At 45.5% G+C, this 25,594-nt stretch overlaps 2 protein-coding genes across 3 annotated transcripts; one reads left to right on the top strand and one right to left on the bottom strand.

Moving 5' to 3' along the window:
* The first annotated feature begins 6 nt into the window (after nucleotides 1-6).
* RGP1 (RGP1 homolog, RAB6A GEF complex partner 1) lies at nucleotides 7-23,443 on the top strand. Of its 2 annotated transcripts, XM_030919227.1 has the most exons (10): nucleotides 7-147; nucleotides 511-645; nucleotides 1,017-1,153; nucleotides 1,422-1,505; nucleotides 1,604-1,753; nucleotides 2,030-2,176; nucleotides 2,381-2,508; nucleotides 2,703-2,892; nucleotides 3,399-3,550; nucleotides 22,792-23,443. In XM_030919227.1, exons 2-10 carry the CDS (start codon nucleotides 530-532, stop codon nucleotides 22,807-22,809), a joined length of 1,122 nt encoding a protein of 373 aa, XP_030775087.1. In that variant the 5' UTR covers nucleotides 7-147; nucleotides 511-529; the 3' UTR covers nucleotides 22,810-23,443. The 2 variants fall into 2 exon arrangements, with proteins under 2 accessions (XP_030775087.1, XP_010374530.1); XM_010376228.2 differs by lacking the exon at nucleotides 22,792-23,443 and having other exon boundaries at nucleotides 3,399-8,928.
* MSMP (microseminoprotein, prostate associated) lies at nucleotides 3,738-4,870 on the bottom strand. Its single transcript, XM_030919228.1, has 3 exons — nucleotides 4,741-4,870; nucleotides 4,401-4,509; nucleotides 3,738-4,028 (listed from the first exon to the last, which is right to left on the bottom strand). Exons 1-3 carry the CDS (start codon nucleotides 4,868-4,870, stop codon nucleotides 3,848-3,850), a joined length of 420 nt encoding a protein of 139 aa, XP_030775088.1. The 3' UTR covers nucleotides 3,738-3,847.
* Nucleotides 23,444-25,594: the final 2,151 nt, after the last annotated feature.

Here is a 25,594-nt window from a genome sequence, read left to right as displayed (position 1 = left end):
GGCCGGCCGGGCGCTTCCGGCCGGAAGGGACTCCGCGGAGGGTGGAGGACCGAAGGGAAGTCCCGCCTCTACCGCCCAGCGGACGCTGCCGCCGACGTCGCCGCCGCCGCTGCCGCGCACCTGACCGGGACCCTGAGTGGCGGGCAGGTGAGGCCTGGGGGTCCCGATCCCTAGTGTCGACTATGCGAGGTGACGGACGGCCGTGATCTTGGGCTGGGACGTGGAACTTTGAGGAAAGGGGGAGCGGAGGCCAGTTTGGGAACTCAGCGGGGGTGCCCAGGGAGAATAACCCGGCGCACAGGGGCGGGGGTCTAGGGCCCAGAGCTGCGTCCTCCCCCTGGGCAGTACTGAGTCTTCAGCCGCCTCCCTGCCACCCGCTTACCCCTCCTATATCCAGGCGCTCCGTCGGGCACCACGGTGCTGACCACCCCTGTCCTCAGCCCTGGGTGCTCACCGCAACGCCCCTCCCTGTCACGGTGCTGACCTCCGCCCCACCTTGTTTCCTTCTAGATCTGATTCCGGAGCTGCCATGATTGAAGTGGTAGCAGAGCTGAGCCGGGGTCCTGTATTTTTGGCTGGGGAGGCGCTGGAGTGTGTAGTGACCGTCACCAACCCCCTTCCCCCCACGGCCACTTCTGCATCCAGGTGGGGATGCTGGCACTGAAGGTGGTGGCCCTTCTGGGAAGAAGCCAGATTATCTCTGGGGCTGAGGCAGTGCTCAGGTTGTCCTGTAGCGACACTACCTCCTCTTGCTCATTGTGCTCTCATTGTAGGAGAGGGCTCTTTAACAGAAGATGTGGATGACGTAGCTGTGCGCTTTCCTTCCCCTCCCCCATTCCCCTTTTTACCCACAGTTTGCTGCTCTTTATTTAATGGTTTCTCTTTGGAGTTCTGGATTTCCTGATCACTAGGACAGCCATCTAACCTTGTTGGTTAAGACAGTGCGATAGGGAGCTTGGAAAAGCATTTGTGAGGTCGGGAACTACCTCGGATGCCTCCTTTTCCTCTTCCCACAGTGAGGCCCTGGCCTGGGCCAGTGCTCAAATCCACTGCCAGTTCCATGCCAGTGAGAGTCGAGTAGCACTGCCTCCCCCTGACTCTAGTCAGCCAGATGTCCAGCCGGACAGCCAGACCGTCTTTCTGCCACACCGAGGTTAAAGAGGGGCATTTGCCTGGGAGAGGGGGGGTGCGGGGGTGTGTGTGGAGGCATTGTCACCCATGAGTGAAGTTGTTAATTGTTCTTATAGTCCCTGTTGTGCTGGGGATGTTGAGCATGACTATTTCTTTGGGGATAGAAGACTATTCTCATTTCACAGCAGGGAAAGAGGGCCTGGCAGCTTTTCACTGTCTCCATTTGCCATGCTAGTCTTGTTCAGTACTGGACAGTGGGTCATTAAATTAGTCATTTTTACCTTTTTCAGGTGAGAGGGGTCAATGCATCCTTTCTACTCCACCAAAAATTCTATTCTGTGACCTGAGGCTAGATCCTGGAGAGTCCAAATCATGTGAGTGATTGTCCCCATCCCTGAATTGCCTTCTAAGCCTCCTGGAGGGAGAACTCCTCTGGTGCCTCTGGCTGCCCTGACAACTACTTCCCAACCAGACTCCTACAGTGAAGTGCTGCCCATAGAGGGACCACCCTCCTTTCGGGGTCAGTCAGTCAAGTACGTCTACAAACTGACCATTGGCTGCCAGCGTGTCAACTCCCCTATCACGTTACTCAGAGTCCCTCTGAGGGTTCTTGTGCTGACTGGTAAGCAAGGGCTCCTGGAGGGAAGGGCTGGGGAAGGACCATGCCAAAGCAGAAATTGTCTTAGAGGGCTTGCAAGAGGGACTGCAGGGAAACTTCCTGGTCTCAGTGATGGTGTTCGGGAGTTGGGAAGGAAGGGAGGGTTCTGGAGATAGAGATGTACACCTCAGCCCTGGCGCCCCTTACCTTCAGCCGTCTCACGTTGGAATCTAAAACCCTAATCTCTACTGTCATCTCTGTTCCCTCTCAGCGTTACCTCTCCACTCATTCTTTCTCTAGGCCTTCAGGATGTCCGGTTTCCCCAGGATGAGGCTGTAGCCCCATCCAGTCCATTCTTGGAGGAGGATGAAGGTGGGAAGAAGGATTCATGGCTAGCTGAGCTGGCTGGGGAGCGCCTAATGGCTGCCACATCCTGCCGCAGCCTCCGTGAGAATTCTTTCAGAATTGTCCTACCCCATCCTTCCCCTCATTGTATTCCCATCTCAGACAGTCTCCTAACCACCACACACTTCTGTGGATCCACTGATACCTCACACCTCCAATTATAAAGAAAAACCCCACTCTAGGTGCCCAGTCCTAGACGTTCCCCAGTGTGTAGACTCCAGGCTTATAGTGTCCTATTCTTCCCAGATCTATACAATATCAGTGATGGCCGAGGGAAAGTTGGGACGTTTGGCATCTTCAAATCTGTGTACAGACTTGGCGAGGACGTGGTGGGGACCTTAAACTTAGGGGAAGGAACGGTAGCTTGTTTGCAGGTAAGAAGGGAGCAGAGCTTATCTGCTGGGGTGCTGGAATTGAAGGGCTAGGGTGGAAGGCCTGTAGAAAGAGGGGTGGCATGTAGAAGGGGATAGTGGGGTCATCCAGGGTCCCTTTGTAAAACAGCTTGAGGTTGGGCTGTCCTCTCACCTACAGAGAGCACTTCCTGTTAGCACACATCTCTTGCTCCCAGTTTTCAGTCAGCTTACAGACCGAGGAGCGTGTACAGCCTGAGTACCAGCGGCGACGTGGGGCAGGGGGTGTCCCCTCTGTGTCACATGTGACTCATGCCCGGCACCAGGAATCCTGCCTGCATACAACCAGAACCAGCTTCTCCCTCCCAATCCCTCTCAGCTCCACCCCAGGCTTCTGTACAGCCATTGGTGAGACCCTCACTATTACTGGAGAAGGGAGAGGGGGACAGTAAAATGCTGTGCTAAGGGGGGGTGTAATGGATCCTGATTCCTTGTACACACTCCCAGACATACCCACATCTAGCCTCTGACCTTGAACAGTTTCTCAGACCTTCAGCCTCTTCCCGTTTCTTAGATGCACTGACCCCTAAACTCCTAACAGCTTGATAGAACTCCTTCCCCATGGCTACCTACTGGGAGCCTGTGATACACTGATTTTTGATTACTTCACACTACCTAGACTTCACTGCCTCACTCTTGGGTTGTTAGGTACTTCATTTTGCTATCTTCAGCTCACATCTATGGGAATACCCAATTGCTTCAGAAAAACCCCTAATCACAGCTGCCTGCTCTGTGACTTTTCCCTGTCTTCTTGAATACAGGTTGTTTTTTTCTCATTCACTAACTATATCCTGTCATTGGCTTTTACTCCCGCTGGCTTCTAATGCTTCTACCTTAATCTTTTTCTTCCGTAGTGTCCTTGAAGTGGAGATTGCATTTTGAATTTGTAACGTCCCGAGAACCAGGATTGGTACTCCTACCCCCTGTGGAACAGCCCGAACCTACTACCTGGACAGGTCCTGAGCAAGTACCTGTAGACACCTTCAGCTGGGACCTCCCCATCAAGGTGCTGCCTACCAGCCCCACCCTGGCCTCATATGCTGCCCCAGGCCCTAGCACCAGCACCATAACCATCTGAAACTGGTCCACCCTGGCGCTAGTTCCTTGCGAATACTGAGAACTCAGCACCTGGACTCTAGTGGGACCCACTTTTTCCACCTGGGGTCCAATGTCGTGGACAGTGAGAGTCAGGCTTTCAGCTATAGCATTAATTTATTTATTCAGAATACATTGGCAGCTGCTAGTGGTTTCCCTGGAAGTGGCAGCAGCAGTGAGCAGTCAGCAGATGGGTGATCAGTTGAGTTTAGCTGGAGTGGGGAGCAGAAGCCCCAGGAACAGGGGTGTTGGCTGAGCCCCATTCTGGGTCAGGCCCTCCCCCTTTGCAGGGCAGCCGAGGGTCAGATTTTTGCACCAAGGAGAACTGGCAGGTTCCTGCCTCCTGACGTACCTCACACCCAGCCGGAAAGTCGATGGGATGCTGGGACCTGGGGAACCAAGGATGGGGGAAGGAATCAGCACAGTGAAAGGCTGCCTTTATCCCTGCCCACATGTTCCCTCTCTCACAGCTTTCCCCGCTAGAGCCCCTTTCAGTGGCCGCTTGGTCCTCCTAAGCTCTCACCTACCATATGTGGGCCTTTTTGTTTTATAACAGGAGTATTTTCTCTCCAGGTACACCCCAACCTCCCCTGATTTATAGCCTGAGGCCTTATCTTTCACACTAGTGTTGGGCCCTTCATGTTCGGCCCATCTTGTACTGCTCTTCTGTTCATTCTTACATCACAGCAGTCTAGTCACTCCCTGGTCATCCCTCAGTCATTCACATCAGAGTCATTCTCAGGCCATCTTTGGTCACTCACGTGTCACAGCAGCCCACACCAACAGGATGCAGACAGGTGCAATGGAAACAGTCCTTGCGGAGCCAAGACTCACCCAGGGTGAAATATTTCCCCTCATAGTGACAGGGGGCTAGGGAAGAATGGGAAATGTTAGTGGGTGTAGGAGTGCTGATGAGAGGCAGAGTCTCTTCAGGTCTGGGGTGGAGACGGTAAGTACACACTATCCCCGTATTTAGTTTGTCTTTCCTCTTTCACAGCTGAAGGGAGCCTGGGTATTTTGACATGGGATCGTCTCTAAGGCCCCGTCCTCCCTGTGCCCTCTCTGCTGCTCCTTCATTCCTAATGCCTCACCCCACTTTACCTTGAGCTTGGAAGTAGCACTTGCTGTAGACCCCTGGGTGCTGGAGGAGTAGAGACATCACCAGGCAGACGATCCCCCAGCCTCCTAGGATCCCCTTGGCCCGTCCAGCCCAGAGCATCCTCAGGGCCATTACTGCTGCACAGCACTCTCGGACCTTTCTTGGCCTCTGCTCAGCTACTCTGGTCTTGACTGCTTGACTTTGCTTTGCGTTGCTCCTTGAGTCTTAGTTTCTTTCTTTCTCCCCTGGGCTCGTGTCTCACACTATCTCCCTGCCCTCTGCTCTCACAGGCTGGGGATGTTTATAAAGTGAGGACCCTGGCCCCCTGCTGAGTAGAGCTGGAAAAGCTGTAACTCTGTTTCCTGAGGTGAGGGCATGAAAACAAGAGGTCTAGCTTTAACAAGCTGTGAGAGCTGATTCATGCCCCGGCACAGCTAGAGGGAGGGAGGTGGCCATGGAACGGGCACTGGACTGGGCACTTCCCCAGCAAGGAGGCAGGAGGGGTGAGGGCCCCCAGGTGGTCCCCAGATCTCTTCCCTGACCTGGAGAGAAGGAAGCATTCCACCTTCCCCCTTTCTCCCCCACTGCCACCACCAGGGGTGTGTATGCTGGGATCCCTGCCTGAACCGGAGGGAGGCATTTCCTGGGGATGGTTAATCCTGTGCCCCAGCCAAACCCAGGAGCTGCAATAGGGTGCGACGGCCAGAGGCTCCAGGAGAGTGAGCAGGCACCTGGAATGGAGACTGTGTTTCCCTCAGATCCTGGGGCAGGGTTTCCCTAATGTATCCAAGAAATAGGGGTGCCCCTCAGAGATGGTGGGGACGGTCTCTTTTCCTCAGGCATTCCAGAGGTAAACTGTCCATTGCTTATCACCCTCAAACATACAGCAGATGTGGGATCACCCCACCTCTGGGGATGGTTCTTTCCCCCTTTCAAAAAGGAGCATCTCTACGTGCCCTGATAGGATGAATCACTCCAGGTTCACAGAGGTGTCCTCTCTTTCCTCCCATATGTAATGGAGTGTGGTTTTTAGGAATTTATCATTTGGCATCCTCTGAGTTTCCCTCAGGTTCTGGAGGAGCCCAGGATGGATGATTGAGAGCATAGGCTGCAGAGACAGTCTTCTTGGATTCAGATCCTGACTCCACTTAGCTATGTAACCTGGTCAGATTACTTCACCTCTCTGAGCCTGTTTCCTCATCTATAAATTGGGGATAGTAATGCCAACTCATTGGGCTGTTATGAGGATTAAATGAGATAATGCTTGCAGTGCTCTTATCACCATCTCTGGTGCGTAAGCATCAGGAAATAGCAGTTGCTGTGATTGGGGCTAAAGCTCAGAGGCAAAATGGGTGACATTCTTTTCTTTGAGTGACATTAAGCAGTTTGTGCATAGCTGAGGGCTTCTGTTGGGGATGGCTGTCTCCTGGCATAGACCTCTGCCCCTTTCACACTCATGCTCCATGTTAGCAGTCCCCAACCTTTTTGGTACCAGGGACAGGTTTTGTGGAAAACAATTTTTCCAGCAGTGGATAGAGGGGATAGCAGTGAGGGGATGATTTTGGGGTGAAACTGTTCCACCTCAGATCATCAGGCATTAGATTCTCATAAGGAGCGTGCAACCTAGATCCCTTGCATATGGAGTTCACAGTGGGGTTTGCACTTCTCTGAGAATCTAATGCCCCTGCTGATCTGCCAGGAGGAGGAGCTCAGGCGGTAATGCTCACTCGTCCGCCGACCACGTCCTGCTTTGTGCTCCCGCTTCCTAACAGGCCACAGACTGGTACTGGTCTGTGACCTGGGGGATAGAGACCCCGCTCCATGTCACCTTTCCCACCTCTTTCAAAAACAGGTACTTCCAGGAGCATTTTGGTTTTGGCCCTTGTATTGACTTCTGAATGTCTAGTTTGAGAAACTGTTCCCAATAAGCCTTCTTCCCCCAGATCTGCACCCTCACCTCTACCATGGGACAAGGTGTCCTTTTAAGTCTCCTGCTTTTTCTCACTGGGATTCGGATCCATTTCTTCCCATCTCCGCTCATGTGAACTCTCCAATTCTCCTTTCTCACTACTCTCCTGCTAGCCATCTCTTTGGCACTAAAGGCCCTGGTCAAACTGGATTTCTTTCATTTTCCATACTTCAAAGACCCATGTTCCACGTATTCCCCGTAAGGACAGTTTCTTTGGCGTTTATTTGTTTTTTCTAAGTTTTCAGTCCCATTTACTCCAAGACTCACTCCCTGCCATCTAGTGCATCAGATACTACTTCTGGCTGACTTTTCAAGGGGGGGGGGGGCGCCCTACCTGTCATCTCTTCACTGTTCAGAAATGACTGTATCAGTGCACCTCATACTGCCTTCCTGTCCTCTTCCAAGGAGACAGCTAAGGTGGATGGAGATGCAGAATGGACCTCACGTTCGCCCTAGTCAGGACTGATGCCCTTTCCCTTTCAGAGGAGTGCCAAGAAAAAACTCAGTTGAAGCAGGGTGCTCTGAGGTCGGCTGCAGTGTGGGAGGCACGGCCTGGGCCTGCTCTCTGGGCGGGAGCAGGTGGATTCGAAGGCCTGTCTAGCACGAGGACCCAAAGGTCTTGTCAGTGGCCAGTAGCTCTGCCGCCTTTCCCAGAGACGGGGTCCAGAGGACACCTTGGAAGGAAGCTGGGCTTTGGGCCATCTTCTGCAAACTAGAGCCAGCCCAATAGGGGGCGGACGTGAGTGGGTAGCTGGGGCGCATGAAGGTGGGGGTGATGCTAAAGGGGAAGGGAGCCCCAGTGGGGATTGGTGCGTGTGCGGAAACGGGGACAGAAGTGAGGGTTCATCGCCTGTAACGAAGATGAGGTAGGCATGCAGGGGCTTCGGGAAAGCTAGAGGCTGGGCTGAGCCATGAGTCCTCTCCCAGAAGTTGGGGAGCGGCGTAGAGGTGTGGGTCGAGGCCGCATGCGTGCCTGCTGGGGAGGGGGTGAGTCGTTAAGGACCAGGCCCGCTGGGTCCTGGGGGCTCGGTGGCTGGCGCGCAGGGCCTGGAGGGGGCGGCTGGCGCTCACTGCACGCATGGGGACAAGGAAAACATCCGCCGGAGGCCCGGCCGGGCGGCGCTCCAGCCTCGGGGCAGGTGCGTGGCGAGGAAGTGAGAGTATTCCGGCACCACCCCCAACCCCGGCGGCCCTCCGGTGAGTCACCGCCGACCCCCGCCGCCGGAGGGAGAGTAGAGCTGCGGGCCAGAGCCCCGGAGGGTCTGGAGGAGCCAGGAGGGTTTCTGGGAGCAGAGGGTCACTTAGTGGGCTTCTGTCCTGATGTCGCTACGGGCGCGAAACGGACACTGAACACAGTCTGACTGAATGGAGGCAGGTGGGGAGGGATCCCTTGGGAGAACTTGGCGGACCGAGAGCAGACCCCAGGGCAAGGAGGGGCCCCCGAGGGGGAAAGGGGAAACCGGCAGATGGCGAGGCCCAGAAAGGGAAGGGGAGCCGGGTTGATTGGGGTGACAGAGGAAGGAAGCACGCCAAGTTAGGCCTGGGAGAACTGAGGGACCTGAGGAGGGAGGAGGGAGACCAACATCAGGTGGGAAGGTGGAAATGGCTAAACCCCAGGCATCAGGTCTGCAGAGGCTGGCGTACACAGTGAAGGGTAGGTTTTAGGGAGTAGGGGGAGTTGTGATTTTTTGGGTACATTTTGGGATTATTTGGTCTCACAGGTAGAAGGGAGCCTGCTGGTCTCGTGTAACGGATGGTTTAAAAGCAAGGTTGTCTGCCTCTTGGATTACTGTCTGCCATTCAGCCTTGGCCAAAAAATTTGGCACTGATCTGCACATTTTTATAGTCATTTAAAATTGTATGACTCTATTTGTCAAACGATTTAGGTAATTTTGGTGGATTTTTTAAAAATAAAAAATTTAAAAATAAAAATAGAAGAGTTGCACAATCTAATTCAATATTTGACTTAAAATCCAAAGTGAGGCTCTCAGATTAATAATATGGTGTTGTTGAGCCTTTTTCTTGTTTGACTTTTCTGCCATTTTCCCCTCACTGACTTGATTGAATTCTTTGTGACTGATGCCTCAGTTTTTCTGGATCAGTAGTGCTGCACTTCCACTTTTCCTCTCCCTCATTTTACTGTCTTTATTTTTAACCTTTTTTCTGTGTAGCCCTCTAACCGGCCCTATATATTTTGAACCAAGTAAAACATTTCTTGGAATGGGAGCCTTGGACTACAGTATATAAAGACAAACAACTCACAGTTTTAGCATATATGTTAGGCTACTATCTTCTGTGGATGTGTATGTAACTATACAGTTTCTGTATTTATCCTGTGGCTGACAGAAAAAGTTAAAGCTGTTTAATTCACCATAGTATTTCTATAACACAGCAATTTATTAGCCTGACTTCCCTTCTAAAATCAGCACTGAAATGGTATTTTGTATTTGTCTCAGAGACACTAATTCTGTCATGATCCTTATGATCTGTGTTGGGCCAAAGGCGATTACTTTATAAATTATAAGGATCCTTAAACTCTGCATTGCCTTTGGTCCCAAACAAGCAAATCTGGGTCAATTAATAATTAAAAAAAAAAAAGAAAAAAGAAAAATGTCTTGCTTTGGGCCCTGTTGCTTTCTCCCATGCTGTTTTAGCCCCAGCCCTACCCTGTTCCCAGTGGCCTTTGCCTTCATTCCTTCTTTGCTCTGCTGGGCATCTTGAGAGGAAAACTTCACACTAACTTCCTCTACTATAAATTCTCTCCTTCTCTCAACTCTACACTTCTCTTCGCCAACATACACCATTACTGCTTCACTGATTTTTTTTTAAAGCCCACAGTCCTTTCTGGCTCTTTTCCACCTTTAACACTCTTATGTTGAAATCCTCCCTTTTCCTCCTTTCTCTTTAATAAGACCTCAGATTTTTTAAAAAGCTAGGCTTGATTGTTTATTCTGCATGGTCCACTTCTGCCTTCCTTCCTCTTCTATTACCCTTTTCTTATTCTAGACTGTTTTTAAACTCAGTTATGCTTGCTTTCACCAAAGCCTTAAACTTTCCTGTGATTAGAAAAAGATGCTTATGTTTCCATTACTTTTCCTACAATAAAACACATTCTCAAATTCATATCCACTTCAAACTCTCCCAGCGTTTTGCATCCAGAAGCATAAAGTGGCCATTATTGTGAAGTCCACTGAGTGACCATTTAAGCTTGGTGTTATGCCAGACACTGTATAGTGAATTTCATAATTCTGGTGCCAGATTTCTAAATTATTACAATAGATGATGGGCCGGGCACAGTGGCTCACACCTGTAATCCCAACACTTGGGGAGGCCAAGGCAGGCAGATTGCTTGAGACCAGGAGTTCAAGACCAGCCGGGCCAACATGGTGAAACCCTGTCTCTAAAAATACAAAAATTAACTGGGCGTGGTGGCGCGTGCCTGTAATCCCAGCTATTCTGGAGGCTGGGATGGGAGAATCACTGAAACCTGGGAGGCTGAGGCTCCAGTGAGCCAAGATTGCACCACTGCACTGCACTCCACCCGCCTGGGTGACAGAGTGAGACCCTGTCTCCAGAAAAAAAAAAAAAAAGAATTCTTTGATATGCAATTGCTTCTCCACTTTCCCTTCCCTCTCATGATCTCTGCTCAGTAAAACCAAGGTGCAGATTCTGGATCCACCTATCTTGGGGGTGATTAGGAGTAGAGGGTTGTAAATACTTAGAATTTTTTTCCTTTCTGATACAATTCTTGACCTCCTTCTAGAAGTCCTGTTGTCTTTGCTGTAGAATTTTTATTTAAGCATTCTTTTGCAGAAGAATCTCGAATGTCCTTTTTTCATCCAGATTTACACTTGACAAATTCTAAAGCTACTTCTACACAGTTCCTTTATCCATTTTTCCTTTTTTTCCTTTTTTTCCTTTTTTTTCATTTTTTGTGCCTATGTTATTTTTCATGGGTTTATCATCTCTTTACAAATGGGCTGCATTCACTAAGGGGCAACATTGATTTCCTGCTGCTGTCACCCAGTGCCTCAGCCTCTCTTGATTCCTTTTTTGGTTCACCCTTGTTGCCCGTACTTACTTTCCTTTATTGTCTGTTCTAATCTTCTCTTTATCTATCTGTTTAATGAAATTCACTATTTTGAAAAAGATTTCTGGGGTCTCAGAAGTTTTTCAGGGGATCTCACATAAGTCTCTGCATTGTGACCTAAACTGTGTAGCATTGATTTCCAATGGATTGAGGCTGATGAGCGAGGGGAGGGGGTGGTTGTTGGGAGAGCGGAATATCCTCATGTACAGAGTTTCTCAGCTATGACACTGTTAACATTTTGGAGGATAATCCTTTGTTGTGGGGTGCTGTCCTGTGCGCATTGTAGGATGCTTAGCAGCTACTCAGTAGGTAACAGTAATACTATCTCAATTGTGACAACCAAAATGTCTCCAAATCCTGCCAAATGTTCCTGAAAGACAAAATATGCCCTTTACCCCAGTGTTGAGAATTACTGTGCTAGAATATCAGCTTTTTGAAATTGATTAAATGGTTATACTTTCTCTTCCTAACTGCTGATTTGTAGCTGGAGTTTTAAAAGTGTGGTCTTTGACTTACTTGGTAGGTGGTAACTTCTTAAAATTGCAGGTTCCTGAGCTTATCCTAGATCTACTGAATCAGAAACACTGAAGGTAGAACCCAGATCTGATTTTTACAAGACACTACCTTCCCACCCCCAACCAGGTAATTCTTCTGCCCTAGGCTTGACCCTCCTGTGGCATAACTGCTGCATTATCTACATTTTTTTTTCCCTGCAAGTCTTCCTGGTGTTCCAGCTTTGCTTCTGCTTTTGGCCCCACGATGCCAACACAAATAAGGAGGCCTCAGGTTACCAAGACAACTGGAGCACAGGAAACTGTAAAGGCTCAGTGCTCCCACAGGCATCACGGACTGTGGCTATGCTGGCTTGCTTTATCCTTAGGGACTCAGTCATACTTCCTTTTCCCCATCCCCCAAACTACCCAGACTGGCAGATACTGAGGCCCAAGCCACAGATCCTGATTTCACAGACCTGGTAGTAGATTTATGGGGTGGGTGGGATAGGGAATGGTGAATGAAGCTTTCCTTCTAGTATTGATATTTCATGTCATTTTGGTGATAACTGAGTTTGTAATCATGAGAACTACATTTCTCTGGGAGTTGGTTGTTAGATGCAAGCTTTGAAATCAGGATGCTTCTCTTTATGTTATTTATGCCTACTTCACTGAACCTTGAGTCTTAGATGTTTTTGCATCCCTAGCTAAATGTCTTTACAATTTGCTTTGGGCCAAAAGGTTTGGCAATCTACTTCTAGGACACTGGAAGCAGCTAATGTTTAGCAAGAAAAGAATATTTTTAGGGCCAGGTGCAGTGGCTCATGCCTGTAATCCCAGCACTTTGGGAACATGAGGCAGGTGGATTGCCAGGAGTTCAAGACCTGCCTGGGTAACATGACAAAACCCTGTATCTACAAAAAAGAATACAGAAATTAGCCAGGTGTGGTGGTGCACTCCTGTAGTCTCAGCTACTCGGGAGCCTCAGGTGAGAGAATCACTTGAGCCTGGGAGGTTGATGCTGCAGTGAGCCATGATTGTGCCATTACACTTCAGCCTGGGTGACAGAGCAAGACCCTGTCTAAAAAACAACAACAACAACAACAAAAACAAATAATGAATTTGGGTTCTGTTTACACGTAGTTATCAAAGCTAGTCATTTTTTAAAGGAGGATCATCTGGCTTGATTAATTAAGTCTCTTTAAAGCCATGAATAAATGAAAACCTGCTTGCGCTTAGATGCTTAAAAATACTGACTCGGGCTGGGTGTGGTGGCTCACACCTGTAATCCTAGCACTTTGGGAGGCCAAGGCAGGCAGATCACTTGGGGTCAAGAGTTCGAGACCAGCCTGGTCAACATGGTGAAACCCCCGTCTCTACCAAAAATACAAAAAAGTAACCAGGCATGGTGGCACATGCCTGTAATCCCAGCTGAGGCAGGAGAATCACTTAAACCTGAGGTGGAGGTTGCAGTGAGCTGAGATCAGTGTGAGATTCTGTTAAAAAAAAAAATTCGACTTGATCCAAAACAGGAGCAGGCTGCCTCCCTGGGACATTCATGCCATGCCAGAGCAAGGGAGAGTACAGGGAAATAAGGCAGATGTGATAGCTCTCCTCAGACAATTGAAGGACTGTCATGATGAAGGAGCGATTAGATTTACTTGGTTTAGTTCCAGAAGATAAAGAACTTTTATTTAGTGATGGGGGACAAGTTTTGGCTTGATGAGGAAGAACTTTTGACTCATTTGAGGACCCCAAAGTGGAATGAGCTGAATTGTTAGGCAGTAAATTGTGGCCATATTGTTTATGTATGGGTTAGATGACCGTTTGCACAAGGGTTAGATGAGGTTTTAGACATTAAATTGGGTTCAACCTGCAAGAAGAAGCAGGCAGATTTAGGAAGAGTCAATTCGCCCTTTCTGTCATGTGATTCTGTGACACTATTAAATTCATTGTTACTTTTCTAGGCACCTCTGTCAATTTTACCCCCTTAAGTAAGTGATAATAGAGTTGATAGTAAAGTCTTTAGAGATTTCTCAAACTTTGTTCCTCAGCCGTCTGGAGATTTCTGAAGGATGCCTCAGAAGTGGCTGACAAGGTTGAAATGAAGGCTAGCTGAGGCTCTGAGCCCTTTACCTATGCTTCAACCAGAACAATCTTGCTTTTATTTGTTTTACAAATTAAATGTACTGGCTTCCTTGAAGATTTTCTTTTTAACTGAAAAAAAAAAAAAAGTTCTGCTGTTAAAGAAAAAAAAAAGTTAAAGACTCTGATATTTCAAGATGTTCCTTTTATTGACAGGGAAACTGAGATATGGAAGAAGTGTCTTGCCAAAGGTCACACAGCTAGTAAATTTCAGAGCTGGGACTCAAATCTAGCTCTTCTAGTTCAAATCTTTTGTTTCCTCTGCTCTACAAGTCTGCCTTGTTAGAATTCAGTAAAAGCTTTTCTCCATTCTACTGGCCACTACTGTAATCCAGAATCTCATTTTTTCTAATCTACTATTCTGTATTAGCCACTTAACTAGTCTCCTTGCTGTCTAATTCTGTTCTATATTATATATACTGTTGCCATTTTATTCTTCTTGGAACATTGTTTTCATCCTGAGATTTCCCTGTTTAAGAACCTTCTCCCTATCTCTTATAAGAACTTTTCAGGCTAGCCTTGTGTTAGCATTCTTTAGGATCCTCATTGTTCAGCTGAATGTGAGCCTAAATCCATCCTATTATGAGTAATTAATGAGCTATATAATAGTGAGATTAACTGAGTTCCTCCCTATTCCTAGACTTCACCTTTGGCAGGATTTTCATGTATACGGTTTTAATCAGGCATGACAAGAAGATACAAAAGAAATAGAAAATCACAGCCTATAAAAAGCAAGCTACATAATAATACCAATAATATAATCCTATTTATATCTCACATGCATGCATTTTTTTAAAACAAGAATGAATATATAGAAATTGCCTGGAAGAAAACACATCAGGCTGGGTGCGGTGGCTCATGCCTGTAATCCCAGCATGTTGGGAGGCCAAGGCAGGCAGATCACCTGAGGTCAGGAGTTTGAGACCAGCCTGGCCAACATGGCGAAACCCTGTCTCTACTAAAAATACAAAAATTAGCCGAGTGTGTTGGTGTATGCCTGTTATCCTAGCTGCTTGGGAGGCTGAGGCAGGAGAATCGCTTGAACCTGGGAGATGGAGATTGCAGTGAGTCAAGATCTTGCCACTGCACTTCAGTTTGGGCAACAGAGCAAGACTCCATCTCAAAAAAAAAAAAAAAAAAAAAAAAAAGAGAGAGAAAGAAAACACATCAGACTGATGACAGACATTAACTCTAATAAGAGAGATTGAGAAAGGAGAGGAGGTGAGGAAGAGAGACTTCCTTTTTTAACTCAGGAGGCTGAGGTGGGAGGATGGCTTGAGGCTAGGAGCTTGAGGCTGTAGTGAGCCATGATCACGCCACCACACTCAGCCTGGGAAACAGTGAGACTCTGTCTCAAAAATAAAATAAAATAAAATGAAAAGAAGAAAAAAGAAAAGAAGAAGAAGAAGAGAAGTGTTTAGTTTTCCCTCAATGGAAAAAGGTTAATTTTAATTCTTATTGCTTGGTCTGATTTTTTAAAATTTGACTTAAGCTAATGATGAGAAGTGTGCATATTCACACTCTTTAACCTCTGTGAATTGAGTAAGAAATTAACCTCCATTTCCACTGACAGAGAACTTGTTCTTCTGGTATGTTTCAGAAGGCTAATGGAGCAAGGATAACCTTATATTACCAATGAGCTGCTTAATCTCTATAATGATTTGTTGGCCAGCTACTATTGATAACAAAAAATACTTTTAAATAATCGTTTCAAAATACTTTTTTCAACTTTATTGAAATATAATTTATATACAAGAAGATGTACCCATTTAAAATGTACAATTCAGTGAGTTTTAACAGATGTATATACCTGTGTAATCATCTTCCCAATCAAGATATAGAACATCTCTGTCACCACCCCGCCACTGCCCCCAAATTTCCTTATTACCCTTTGCATTTACTCCCCACTCATTGGAATCCACACTGATCTGGTTTCTATCACTGTAGATTTGTAGAGTTTCATGCAAATGGAATCACAGAGTATGTATTCTGCATTCTGCGTTTGGCTTCTTTAACTCAGCACACTGTATTTGATATTTATTCTGTTTTTATGTATATTAATAGTTTGGCCAGCACGATGGCTCACTCCTGTAATCCCAGCACTTTGGGATGTGGAGGTGGGCAGATCATGGAATGTCAGGAGTTTGAGACCAGCCTGGCCAACATTGTGAAAATCTGTCTTGACTAAAAATACAAAAACTAGCTGGGCGTGGTGGTGTACGCCTGTAGTCCCAGCTACTCAGGAGGCTGAGGGAGGAGGATCTCTTGAACTCAGGAGACAGGTTGCAGTGAGCCAAGATGGCGCCACTGCACTCCAGCCTGGCAACAGAGCAAGACTCCGTCTCAAGAAAAAAAAAAAATTGTCCATTTTTACTGCTGAGCAATAATTCATTGTATGGACATACAGCAGTTTATTTATTCATTCATCTGATTATGGATATTTGGGCTGTTTTCCACTTTTTTGGAAGCTGCTATGAACACACTGAAGTCTTTGTGGACATATGTTTGCATTTTTTTAAGATCAATGCCTAGAAGTAAAATCTTGGGTCCTGTTGTAAGTGAATGTTTTACTTGATAAATAAAAACTGCCAGTTCGGTGCAGTGGCTCATGCCTGTAATCCCAGCACTTTGGGAGGCCAAGGCAGGCAGATTGCTTGAGTCCAGGAGTTTGAGACCAGCGTGGACAACATGGCGAAACCCCATCTCTACAAAAAATACAAAAATTAGCTGGGTGTGGTGGCCCAGGCCTGTAGTCCCAGCTACTCGGGAAGCTGAGGTGGGAGGATCATCTGTGTCTACAAGGCGGAGGTTGCAGTGAGTCATGATCTTGCTGCTGTACTCCAGCCTGGGTAACAGAGCATGACCCTGTCTCAAAAAAAAAAAAAAGAGGTTACTAATTTATTAATAAAATAAGATAGATTTTTTAAAAAGAGAAGTGCCATACTGTTTTCCAAAGCGTCTGTACAGTTTTCCACTTACTAGCATTATATGGGAGTTCCAGTTGCTTTGCATCCCTGTCAGCACTTAGTATTGTCAGTTTCTTTTTTATTTTTTTTGAGACAGAGTCTCGCTCTGTCGCCCAGGCTGGAGTGCAGTGTCATGATCTCGGCTCACTGCAAACTCCACCTCCCAGGTTCAGGCTATTCTCCTGCCTCAGCCTCCTGAGTAGCTGGGACTATGGGCGCCTGCCACCACGCCCGGCTAATTTTTTGTATTTTTAGTAGAGATGGGGTTTCACTGTGTTAGCCAGGATGGTCTTGATCTCCTGACCTTGTGATTCGCCTGCCTCGGCCTCCCAAAGTGCTGGGATTACAGGCGTGAGCCACTGCACCCGGCCTTAGTATCGTCAATTTCTCAAAAAAAAAAAAAAAAAAAAAAAAATCACTCTAGTAGATGTGTAGTGCTGCCTCATTGTGGTTTTAATTTGCATTTTCCTAATGTTTAATGACTTTGAGCATCTTTTTATGTGCTTTTATGTCATCAGTATCTCATATTTGGTGAAATCTATTGAAATTATTTGCCCATTTAAAAAACTGGAATGTTTGGCTTCTTACTGAGTTTTAAGAGTTCTTTATATATTCTGGATACAAGTCCTTTGTGAGTATATGAATTAAATTTTCCCCCACTTGGTGGCTTGCCTTTTTGTTTTCTTTATAGTGTCTTTTGAGGAGTGGAAGTTTTAAATTTTGGTGAAGTCTAATTTTTTGCTTTTTTCTTGTATGGCTAGTGTTTTTTGTATCCTGCATAAGAAATCTTCCCTTATACCAGGTCACAGAGATTTTTTTTTCCTACATTTTCTCCTATATCTAAAAGTTTTATGATTTCAGCTTTTACATTTAGGTCTTTTATGTCTATGATCCATTTTGATTGCATGCTTAATTTTGTTCTCACTGCACAAAAGACACAGTAGGAAAGGAAGAATCTGGAATAAAGATGACTACCTCTTTCAAATGACAGACAGGTTGTAGAATAGAAATATTAAACTTTTGTTCTGTGTATTATCTTCATCTAATATTTATTAAGTAGTACTGTTCAGTAGTAAAATATATATAGATTACCTACTATGAGTCAGGCACTGGAGTTACAGTAATGAAAACACTAGACAATGTCCTTGCTCCCTTGGAGTTTTTATTGGAGTGGGCAAAATCGTGTTTTTATTATAATAAGCATCCATTGTATATATTTAAAGTCAAGAAAAATGTTGTTGCCTCTCTGTGGTTTCTCAAATCCTCAACTGAAGGAAGCATTTTAGGTTGTTGGTAATCTTCTTAATATTGTGTTATAGAGCATGAACCTCTTTCCACGAAGAGTCACTGATCTGCAGAGAAAAGGAAATCTTGGGCTGCATACAGCCAACTATAATACAATGTGTCATGTGGTAGAGCAGTACTGGCTGCAGAATCATATCAAATGATCTCATGTTCCTGTTACTATTGAGGTGTAATGACCAGACTTAATGCTCTTTTCTTTGGTTTAAGCGAATTGGTTTTTTGTTTTTTTTTTTTCCAGAAGAGTTCATTAATACTACCTTTGGAGAACTCTTAGATCTCTTTTCTGATAGCCAGAGGACCAGATACCTTCTATAATTAGCCATTCATGTATTCCTTAAAACAAGTCATACTTTATGTTAATGATACCACCATTCTTCAAGCCATTTCAAGTATCAAAAATAAGTTCTATTTACTATTAACATTTATAAACTAATACCAGTATTAAATAGCCAAATAGTAAATGGTGTTAAGTCAGAGCAAGATGAGCTCTATGACCTAGTCTTGGATGATGAGTAGGATTTTAGTAGATACAAATAAAGAGGGCAGATTAATTTATATTGATGGATTTGAGGAAACAGATTATATCAGCAAATACACTATTCATGGCTTGACTCCTTTATCATCTGTCCATAGCAGACATCATTAAATTCATCATAGCATTCTTTCTTGCTGAGCCTGGACATAGCCTGGTAAGACTGGAACTAGATAATAGGAAAAGAAACGTAGACATTAAGTGGACATTTGTTGTTGTTGTTTTGCACTCTGTCGCCCAGGCTGGAGTGCAGTGGCATGATCTCAGCTCACTGCCATCTCCGCCTCCCAGGTTCAAGCAATTCTTGTGCCTCAGCCTGAGTAGCTGGGATTATAGGTGTCCACCATTATACCCGGCTAAGTTTTTATATTTTTAGTAGAGAGAGGGTTTCGCTATATTGGCCGGACTGGTCTCCAACTCCTGACCTCAGGTGATCTGCCTGCTTCAGCCTCCCAAATTGCTGGGATTACATGCATGAGCCACTGTGCCTGGCCAGATTTTTTTTTTTTTTTTTTTTTTTCAGACAAGGTCTGGCTCTGTCGCCCAAGTTGGAGTGCAGTGGCTCACTGCATCCTCCCACCTCACCCTCCCAAGTAGCTGGGACCACAAGCATGTGCCACCACTCCTGGCTAATTTTTGTCTTTTTTGTAGAGATGAGGTTTCACCATGATGCCCAGGCTGATCTTGAACTCCTGAGCTCAAGCGATCCACCCGCCTTGGCCTCCCAGAGTGATGGGATTACAGACATGAGCCACTGTGCCTGACCGTGGAGAGGTTATTTTGAAAGAGACATCAGTGAGACTTTATGGAGATGTCTGACCCTGGAGGTCAAGATGTGGGGCATTCCCTATGTGCAACAGGGAAGCCCTTGGCACAGAGACTATGAAGGGTTTCTGTTGCATGCGTCTGAGGGGTGCAATAGGATCACAACCGCACTCAGAAAAAATAGTGCCGGGGAAGACAGTGCAATTTATTCTGCCAGAGGGTACCACTCAGGCTGTCTCCAGGCTGAGAGAGACCCTAGAGTTACACTAGCACAGAGTTGGACCATGGTTGCCAGCAGAGTAAGCAGCAAACAGGGCAAAGGAACATTGGCCTGGAGATCTTAAGAAGCTGGAGGAGCACTTGCTTAAGGGTTGCAACTTTTTCCTGCTGCTATGAAGTCCCCTTCCCCTGATATATCCAGATCCATCTCAGGTAGATAAGCAAGAGAGGGGTTGCTATCTGAGAGACTGAGCAATTTTTATTCAAGAGAGTCTGAGCAGTACCTAAAAAGACATTAACTGATCAGATAGGACTATGTTAAACTGGTTTGGGGCTTATGAGGGACAATGTAGGCAATTATGAAGATGCACAAGACCTTCACGTGAGTAGAGGGTGCCCTCAGCTCACCCACCACTTTCGATAAAGTGAGACAGGACTGAATGTGGAATGAGGCATGCCTGTTTACAGTGTCCAACAGGGACTGATTGGGTCCATTTGAGGTAAGTTAGGTAGCAAGTGGCCTAGCTGAGCAGGGAGGTAGGTGCACTCAGCTGCAGGGGCACTGCGTGCCCATGTGTACCTGCCTCAGCACCACCAGTGTCACAGCCCTGGCTGCACCCATTGCCAAGGAAGAAAGAACCATGTGGTTGAAACACATCTACTGTACCTAGCCCTGTCAGACTTGGGAGGACAGGTTCTTGTCTTGTTGTCCTTGATGCTGTTTCCATCAGCATCCACCTGTTATCGCTCCTCACCCTAAGGAGCTCAACCCATCCTGATTTTGTCATTCATTTTTTTTTTCCTCATTCACTCATTCTGTTATTGAGTCTGTTATGCCATACACTGTGCTGAGCACTGAGGACACAGTATTTTGTAGAGGTAAGGGAATAAACACACACACAAATACAATGAAGTGTGAACAATATTAAGCTTCAGAAATGTTACTGAGAAAATACAGAGTCTTTTTGGAGTACACATTTTTGGGGGAACATAGTTTGTAAAGGAAGTAGGGAGGTTTGTGCTGTGACCTGAGAATGATTTTGAGGTAATCAGATGAAAAGTGCGAAGAAAGTTTCAGGCAGAGGGAACAACATGTGCAAAGATGAGAGAGATTAAAGGAACGAAAGTTCAGTGTGTCTAGAGTATAGAGGGTGAAGAAGAGGGATGTGACGTGAGACGAGGCTGAAGAGAGGCAGGGACCTGACCATGGGGCACCTTGAAATTCAGGATCAGTTTATATTTAATCCTAAGCACAATGGGAAGCTACTCAAGGGTTTTATGCAGAGGAGTGACTTTGCCAGCGTTGCATTTTAAAAAAAGGAATTAAAAAAATTTTAATATAGTTCAAATCTGCATGTCTGGTTCATTTCAGCTCTTTCAATGCCAAGCCTGGGGGCAGGGACTGCTTCAGTTTCTCTGCCTAAGATTCTTACCAGCACTGCATTTTGAATGTTTTATAGTGTGGATTGGAGTGGATCAACACTAGATGCTGGGAGACAAGTTAAGGTATTGTTACATTAGTCCAGATGAAGGATGATGGTGGTTTGAATTGCATAGGGTAGAGGTAGTAGAGAAGATAGATTTGGGGCTTATTTTGGAGATATGTCCAGTAAGGCTTAGATGTGGAGAGTAGTGAGGGAGATGGAGAATTCAAGGATAATTGAGGTTTTTGGCTGAGCACCTATGTGGATGATAGTGTCCTTTGCTGAGGAGGAGAATACTGGGTGGGAATATATTTTCGAGGGAAATCATGTGTCTGGTTTGGATGTTGAGTTCGAAGTTCTTGCAAGACCTTCTATCTATCTATCTTCACTTGATAGATATCAAGTGAAGATATCCTGTGGACAATTAGATATATGATTTGAAAGCTGATAGAAATGGACTAGCGATTCATTCTTGGCATATAGAAATTGGTTATTGGAGCAGCGGGCATAGGTATTACCATAGAGAGAGAGAGAGTTGAGTGGAAAAAAAATCTGGAATAGATCCCTGAGGATCATCAATCAACCCAGGGGCAGGTAGAGAAGGAAGAGTCGCTAAGAGACTGAGAAACAGCTGCCAGGTGGTTGGAAAAATCCTGGACAGTGTGGTGTCATGGAGGGTGTACCACCACAGTCAGCTGTAGGGGAGTGTCAGAGTGTTTGGCTGAACTCCTGGAGATGCTCAGGTTACTTATAATAATTGAATGAGTGGGTAGGCTACAGAGGATCAGAGGAGCACACCTGGAGCTCCCAGCCTCCCCTAAGCCTCTCCCTAATAAACACAGCAACCTTCTGCCTGTCAAATCAGAAGAAAATCTGAACTCCAGGAAGTAGCAGGGGTTCGGAGGAAAGAGCAGGTGCTCACACAGGTGTATTATACCTTCAAGGTAAACCTTTAACCTGGTGAGGTTTGGTAGGATCAGAGTGAATTTCAGCCTCTGGATCTGAAGCATCCCATTCATTTTATTGCCCTCTTATCACTTCCTAGAAGCTGACCTTACTTTTTTCTGTGTCTGTGCCTCTATCTTTGCCCCTCTGATTCTCTAGCCCAGTTGATTCTCCTTGGCTCTTGATCTTGGTTTAGTTTGGCTAGCACTCCTTTTCTGAGGAGTAACTTCCATAACAAATATTTATAGTAACCCCTCTGCTTGGCTGGCAAGTCCCGGAACCTGTGTCCTTACGCACTGCCCTAAAAAGCAGTCACCCCAGAACACAGCCCAGCTTTATTGGCCTAGATACGATTAGATGCTTCCTTTACCCCTTCTGGAGGTGTTAGTGGTTCTGAGCCTTGGAAGTTCTGTTCTCCTTAACCATCTCCTCTCCTGTTTTGCTTGTCTGAAACATATTTATTAGCTAGATGTTAAGGTTAGTAGTTCTACCCTTCAGTTAAGATTGATGAAAAAATAGCCCAAAATTGCTGTCTTCTAATTCCAAAAATCTATAATCTCTATGTTCTATGAATTGGGTCTGAGGCTAGCTCTTAGCTTATTTCAGGACCTAAATTTAACATACTCTGGGTTTAAGTGGTGGCTTGTAATTTATATATAGGAGAAGCTTAAGGGGAGAAATCTAATTGGAAGAGAAGGGAGGCAGTTAGATTTGCCTTAAAGCTGAGTACACGAGAGTAATCTGATCAGCTGGCTGGGACTGACTGCCAGAAAAATTAAAAAACAAAGATGTGATTGATAAAAATGTGTACTTTGTTCATGTAAGTGAGTTTTAAAAATGCAGACTCTAAGACCTTTTTTCTCTACCTTCCGTTGGCCAATTATTGCATTTACATAGTTTCTTCCTTCCTTCCCCAAACAAGGTATAACACCATTAACCTGAGAATTTTAAACACATGCTTTGCTCACTTTTTTTCTATTTATGTATTATTTTTATTTGATTTGCTTTTGGGGGAGGGGAGGCAGGAGTTGCCATTTGTGCCAACAACTCTTCCTCAAATCTTCCAAGCAGTCTTTTCCTTGGGGAGTTGTACTACAAAATTCTATTAATTACTGTTGTGCAATTTTGAGATACCTTACATATGTAGTGACAATGACACATATGCCCACACCCAGTGAAACAAGGTCATTTTCTACTGTCAGTTATATGCATCAAGGTGACAGGTGATGGCATGGTTATGGATGAACTCACCAAGGAAATGAGTGTGGAAAGAAGAATGCAGAAATCTGAGGACTAGAGCCTGGAGATTGGGAGCTTGGAGCTCAGAGGAAGAAGAGGATCTTCATCATGGGGAGACATCAGCTGGATATTGAGATGGAAGAATGACTACGAGTATGAGCTATTATAGAAATCATAGTAAGAGTTTTAAGTAGATGACAGTAACATCAAATGTGACTGATGTGTAACTGGAGGAACTTACTGTCATATGCAAACTAACAACTCCACTATATTCTTCTTCAGCTAGATCATTTGTAAACATTTTATACTAGACTACTCAATTCTATTCAACAAATATTTTTTGAGCTGCATACTAACTGTGGTGGGGTTGTATAAAAGAGCTATAAAGTTGTGTTTTAAAGTGATATTTCTTTATAAACAAATACACTGCAAATTTATATGTAAAACTCTCAGACTTCACTGGTGTATTCAGTAAGTGGAGACTACAGACCTATTTCAGTGACATTTACAAAAACTCCTTTGGTGTTCTTTCATCCTTGTGGCACCTTAAAAAACCCACATGTAGCTTCTTATTACAAAAGTAATACATAATTATTGAAAAATACAGCCAGGCATGGTGGCTCACACCTGTAATCCCAGCACTTTGGGAGGCTGAGGCAGGAGGATCACTGGAGCCCAGGAGTTCAAGACCAACCTGGGCAACATAGTGAGACCTTGTCTCTACAAAAAATAAAAAACAAATAGCCAGGTGTGATGGTGAATGCCCATAGTCCCAGCTACTTGGGAGGCTGAGACAGGAGGATTGCCTGAGCCCAGGAGGTTGAGCCTGCAGTGAGCCGAGATCGCACTACTGCCCCTCAGCCTGGGTGACAGAGCGAGACCCTGTCTTAAGTAAAAAGAAAGAAAACAAAAGAAAAGAAAAGAAAGAGAAAAAAAAATATATATATATATATATATTCTAACACATACTGTTCCTAAAGAGACAGTCACTCTTAACATTTTGATTTATACTGTTCCAGGTTTCCTTTTTCTTTTTTTTTGAGATGGAGGCTTGCTCTGTCACCCAGGCTGGAATGCAGTAGTGCTATCTTGGCTCACTATAACCTCTGCATCCTGGATTCAAGCGATTCTTCTGCCGCAGCCTCCCAAGTAGCTGCAACTATAGGCGCTTGGACCAGGCCTGGTTAATTTTTGTGTGTTTAGTAGAGATGGGATTTCACCATGTTGGCCAGGCTGGTCTTGAACTCCTGACCTCAGGTAATCCATCCACCTTGGGCCCCCAAAATGCTGGGATTACAGGCGTGAGCCACCAAGCCCAACCCCAGGTTTCTTTTTAAAAATTATTTATTTAATTTTTAAAATAAATAAAAGAGACGGGGTCTTGCTATTTGCCCAGGCTGGTCTTGAACTCCTGGGCTCAAGCAATCCTCCTGCCTTGGACTCCCAATGTTGGGGTTGCAGGTGTGAGCCACCACGCCTGGCCCATATTATTATTTCTGAAGATCTTTTTTTATGTGAAAAAATAGTCCATTGTTATTTCAGTTTTAAAGCCACTTTAAAAACATGTGTATTGGTGCAAAAACTTTATTCTTTGATGATAAATTTCATTGAAACAGAAAAAATTATTATAATTTGATTGAATGAAGTGAATGGTTAATCTGGGTTATTCTGGTTTTGGTTGAATGGACATGGGACTCTGAAGGGGTCATACCCCAGTTCTAACACTGCTGGGTCCTCAGGAGACTCAGCTTCAACACCTTGCTCCCCCTTGGCAGCAAACACCTCCCTCCCTGAGAGACTGACTGTGCTCAGTTCTGGTCAGGCCAGGCTGCACAGGCCTTTTGCTGGATGACCCGGTAGGCAGACTAAGTGTGTGCCTTTAGGGGCTCAGCAAAGCAGTGGTACTAAATAGATTTGGAGGAAAGGATGTTGATGTGTTTTTAAAAACGTGGAAGTAGTTGGCCAGGCGCAGTGGCTCACGCCTGTAATCCCAGCACTTTGGGAGGCCAAGGCGGGCGGATCACGAGGTCAGGAGATCAAGACCATCCTGGCTAACACGGTGAGACTCCCTCTCTCGGGAGGCTGAGGCAGGAGAATGGCGTGAACCTGGGAGGTGCAGCTTGCAGTGAGCCAAGATCGGGCCACTGCACTCCAGCCTGGGCGACAAAGCGAGACTCCTTCTCAAAAAACAAACAAAAAAACCCATGAAAAAACACAAAACAAAACAAAACAAACAAAAAACAAGGAAGTAGTTGCTATGGGGAAATTTGAATTTATTGATTTTATTTTTATTTCTTGTTTGGAGGAGGGGAGTACTATAATCTTTTTAGTGTTTTTGGTTTTTATATAGGTCAATTCCCCTCTTTGACTCATCCCAACTTTTGGTGGGAGGGGGGCTTCAGTCACATCCTTGTCTTTTTAAGTAACCCCCTCCTCATATTGTCCCAAGGATTGGGAAGCAGGAAATTTATAATGCCCTTTTCTCTCTCTGTTCTCCAAATTCATTTTCTCTCCTGTGTTCCTTTGGGAGAAAAGGGAAATTAGTTCTGTCTCTTCACTCCTCTATATTACTCCATCTGGATGGACCCACACTGATAGCAGTGAACCTTGAACTTGGCAGTTTTGGAGCCAGAGTCTTTGCTCTCAGTGCAGTAAATTCATTTTTTTTGTTTAGCTGCCAGATTTAGAGTCCAAACAGGAAAACAGAACTCACTCTGAGCATTTAAACCAGAGGGCATTTAATCCAGAGAATTAGCTGGCTGTGAA

The sequence above is a fragment of the Rhinopithecus roxellana genome, chromosome 16 (genome assembly GCF_007565055.1).
Source record: "Rhinopithecus roxellana isolate Shanxi Qingling chromosome 16, ASM756505v1, whole genome shotgun sequence".
NCBI classification, from domain to species: domain Eukaryota; kingdom Metazoa; phylum Chordata; class Mammalia; order Primates; family Cercopithecidae; genus Rhinopithecus; species Rhinopithecus roxellana.
This window is presented reverse-complemented; position numbering and strand designations above follow the sequence as displayed.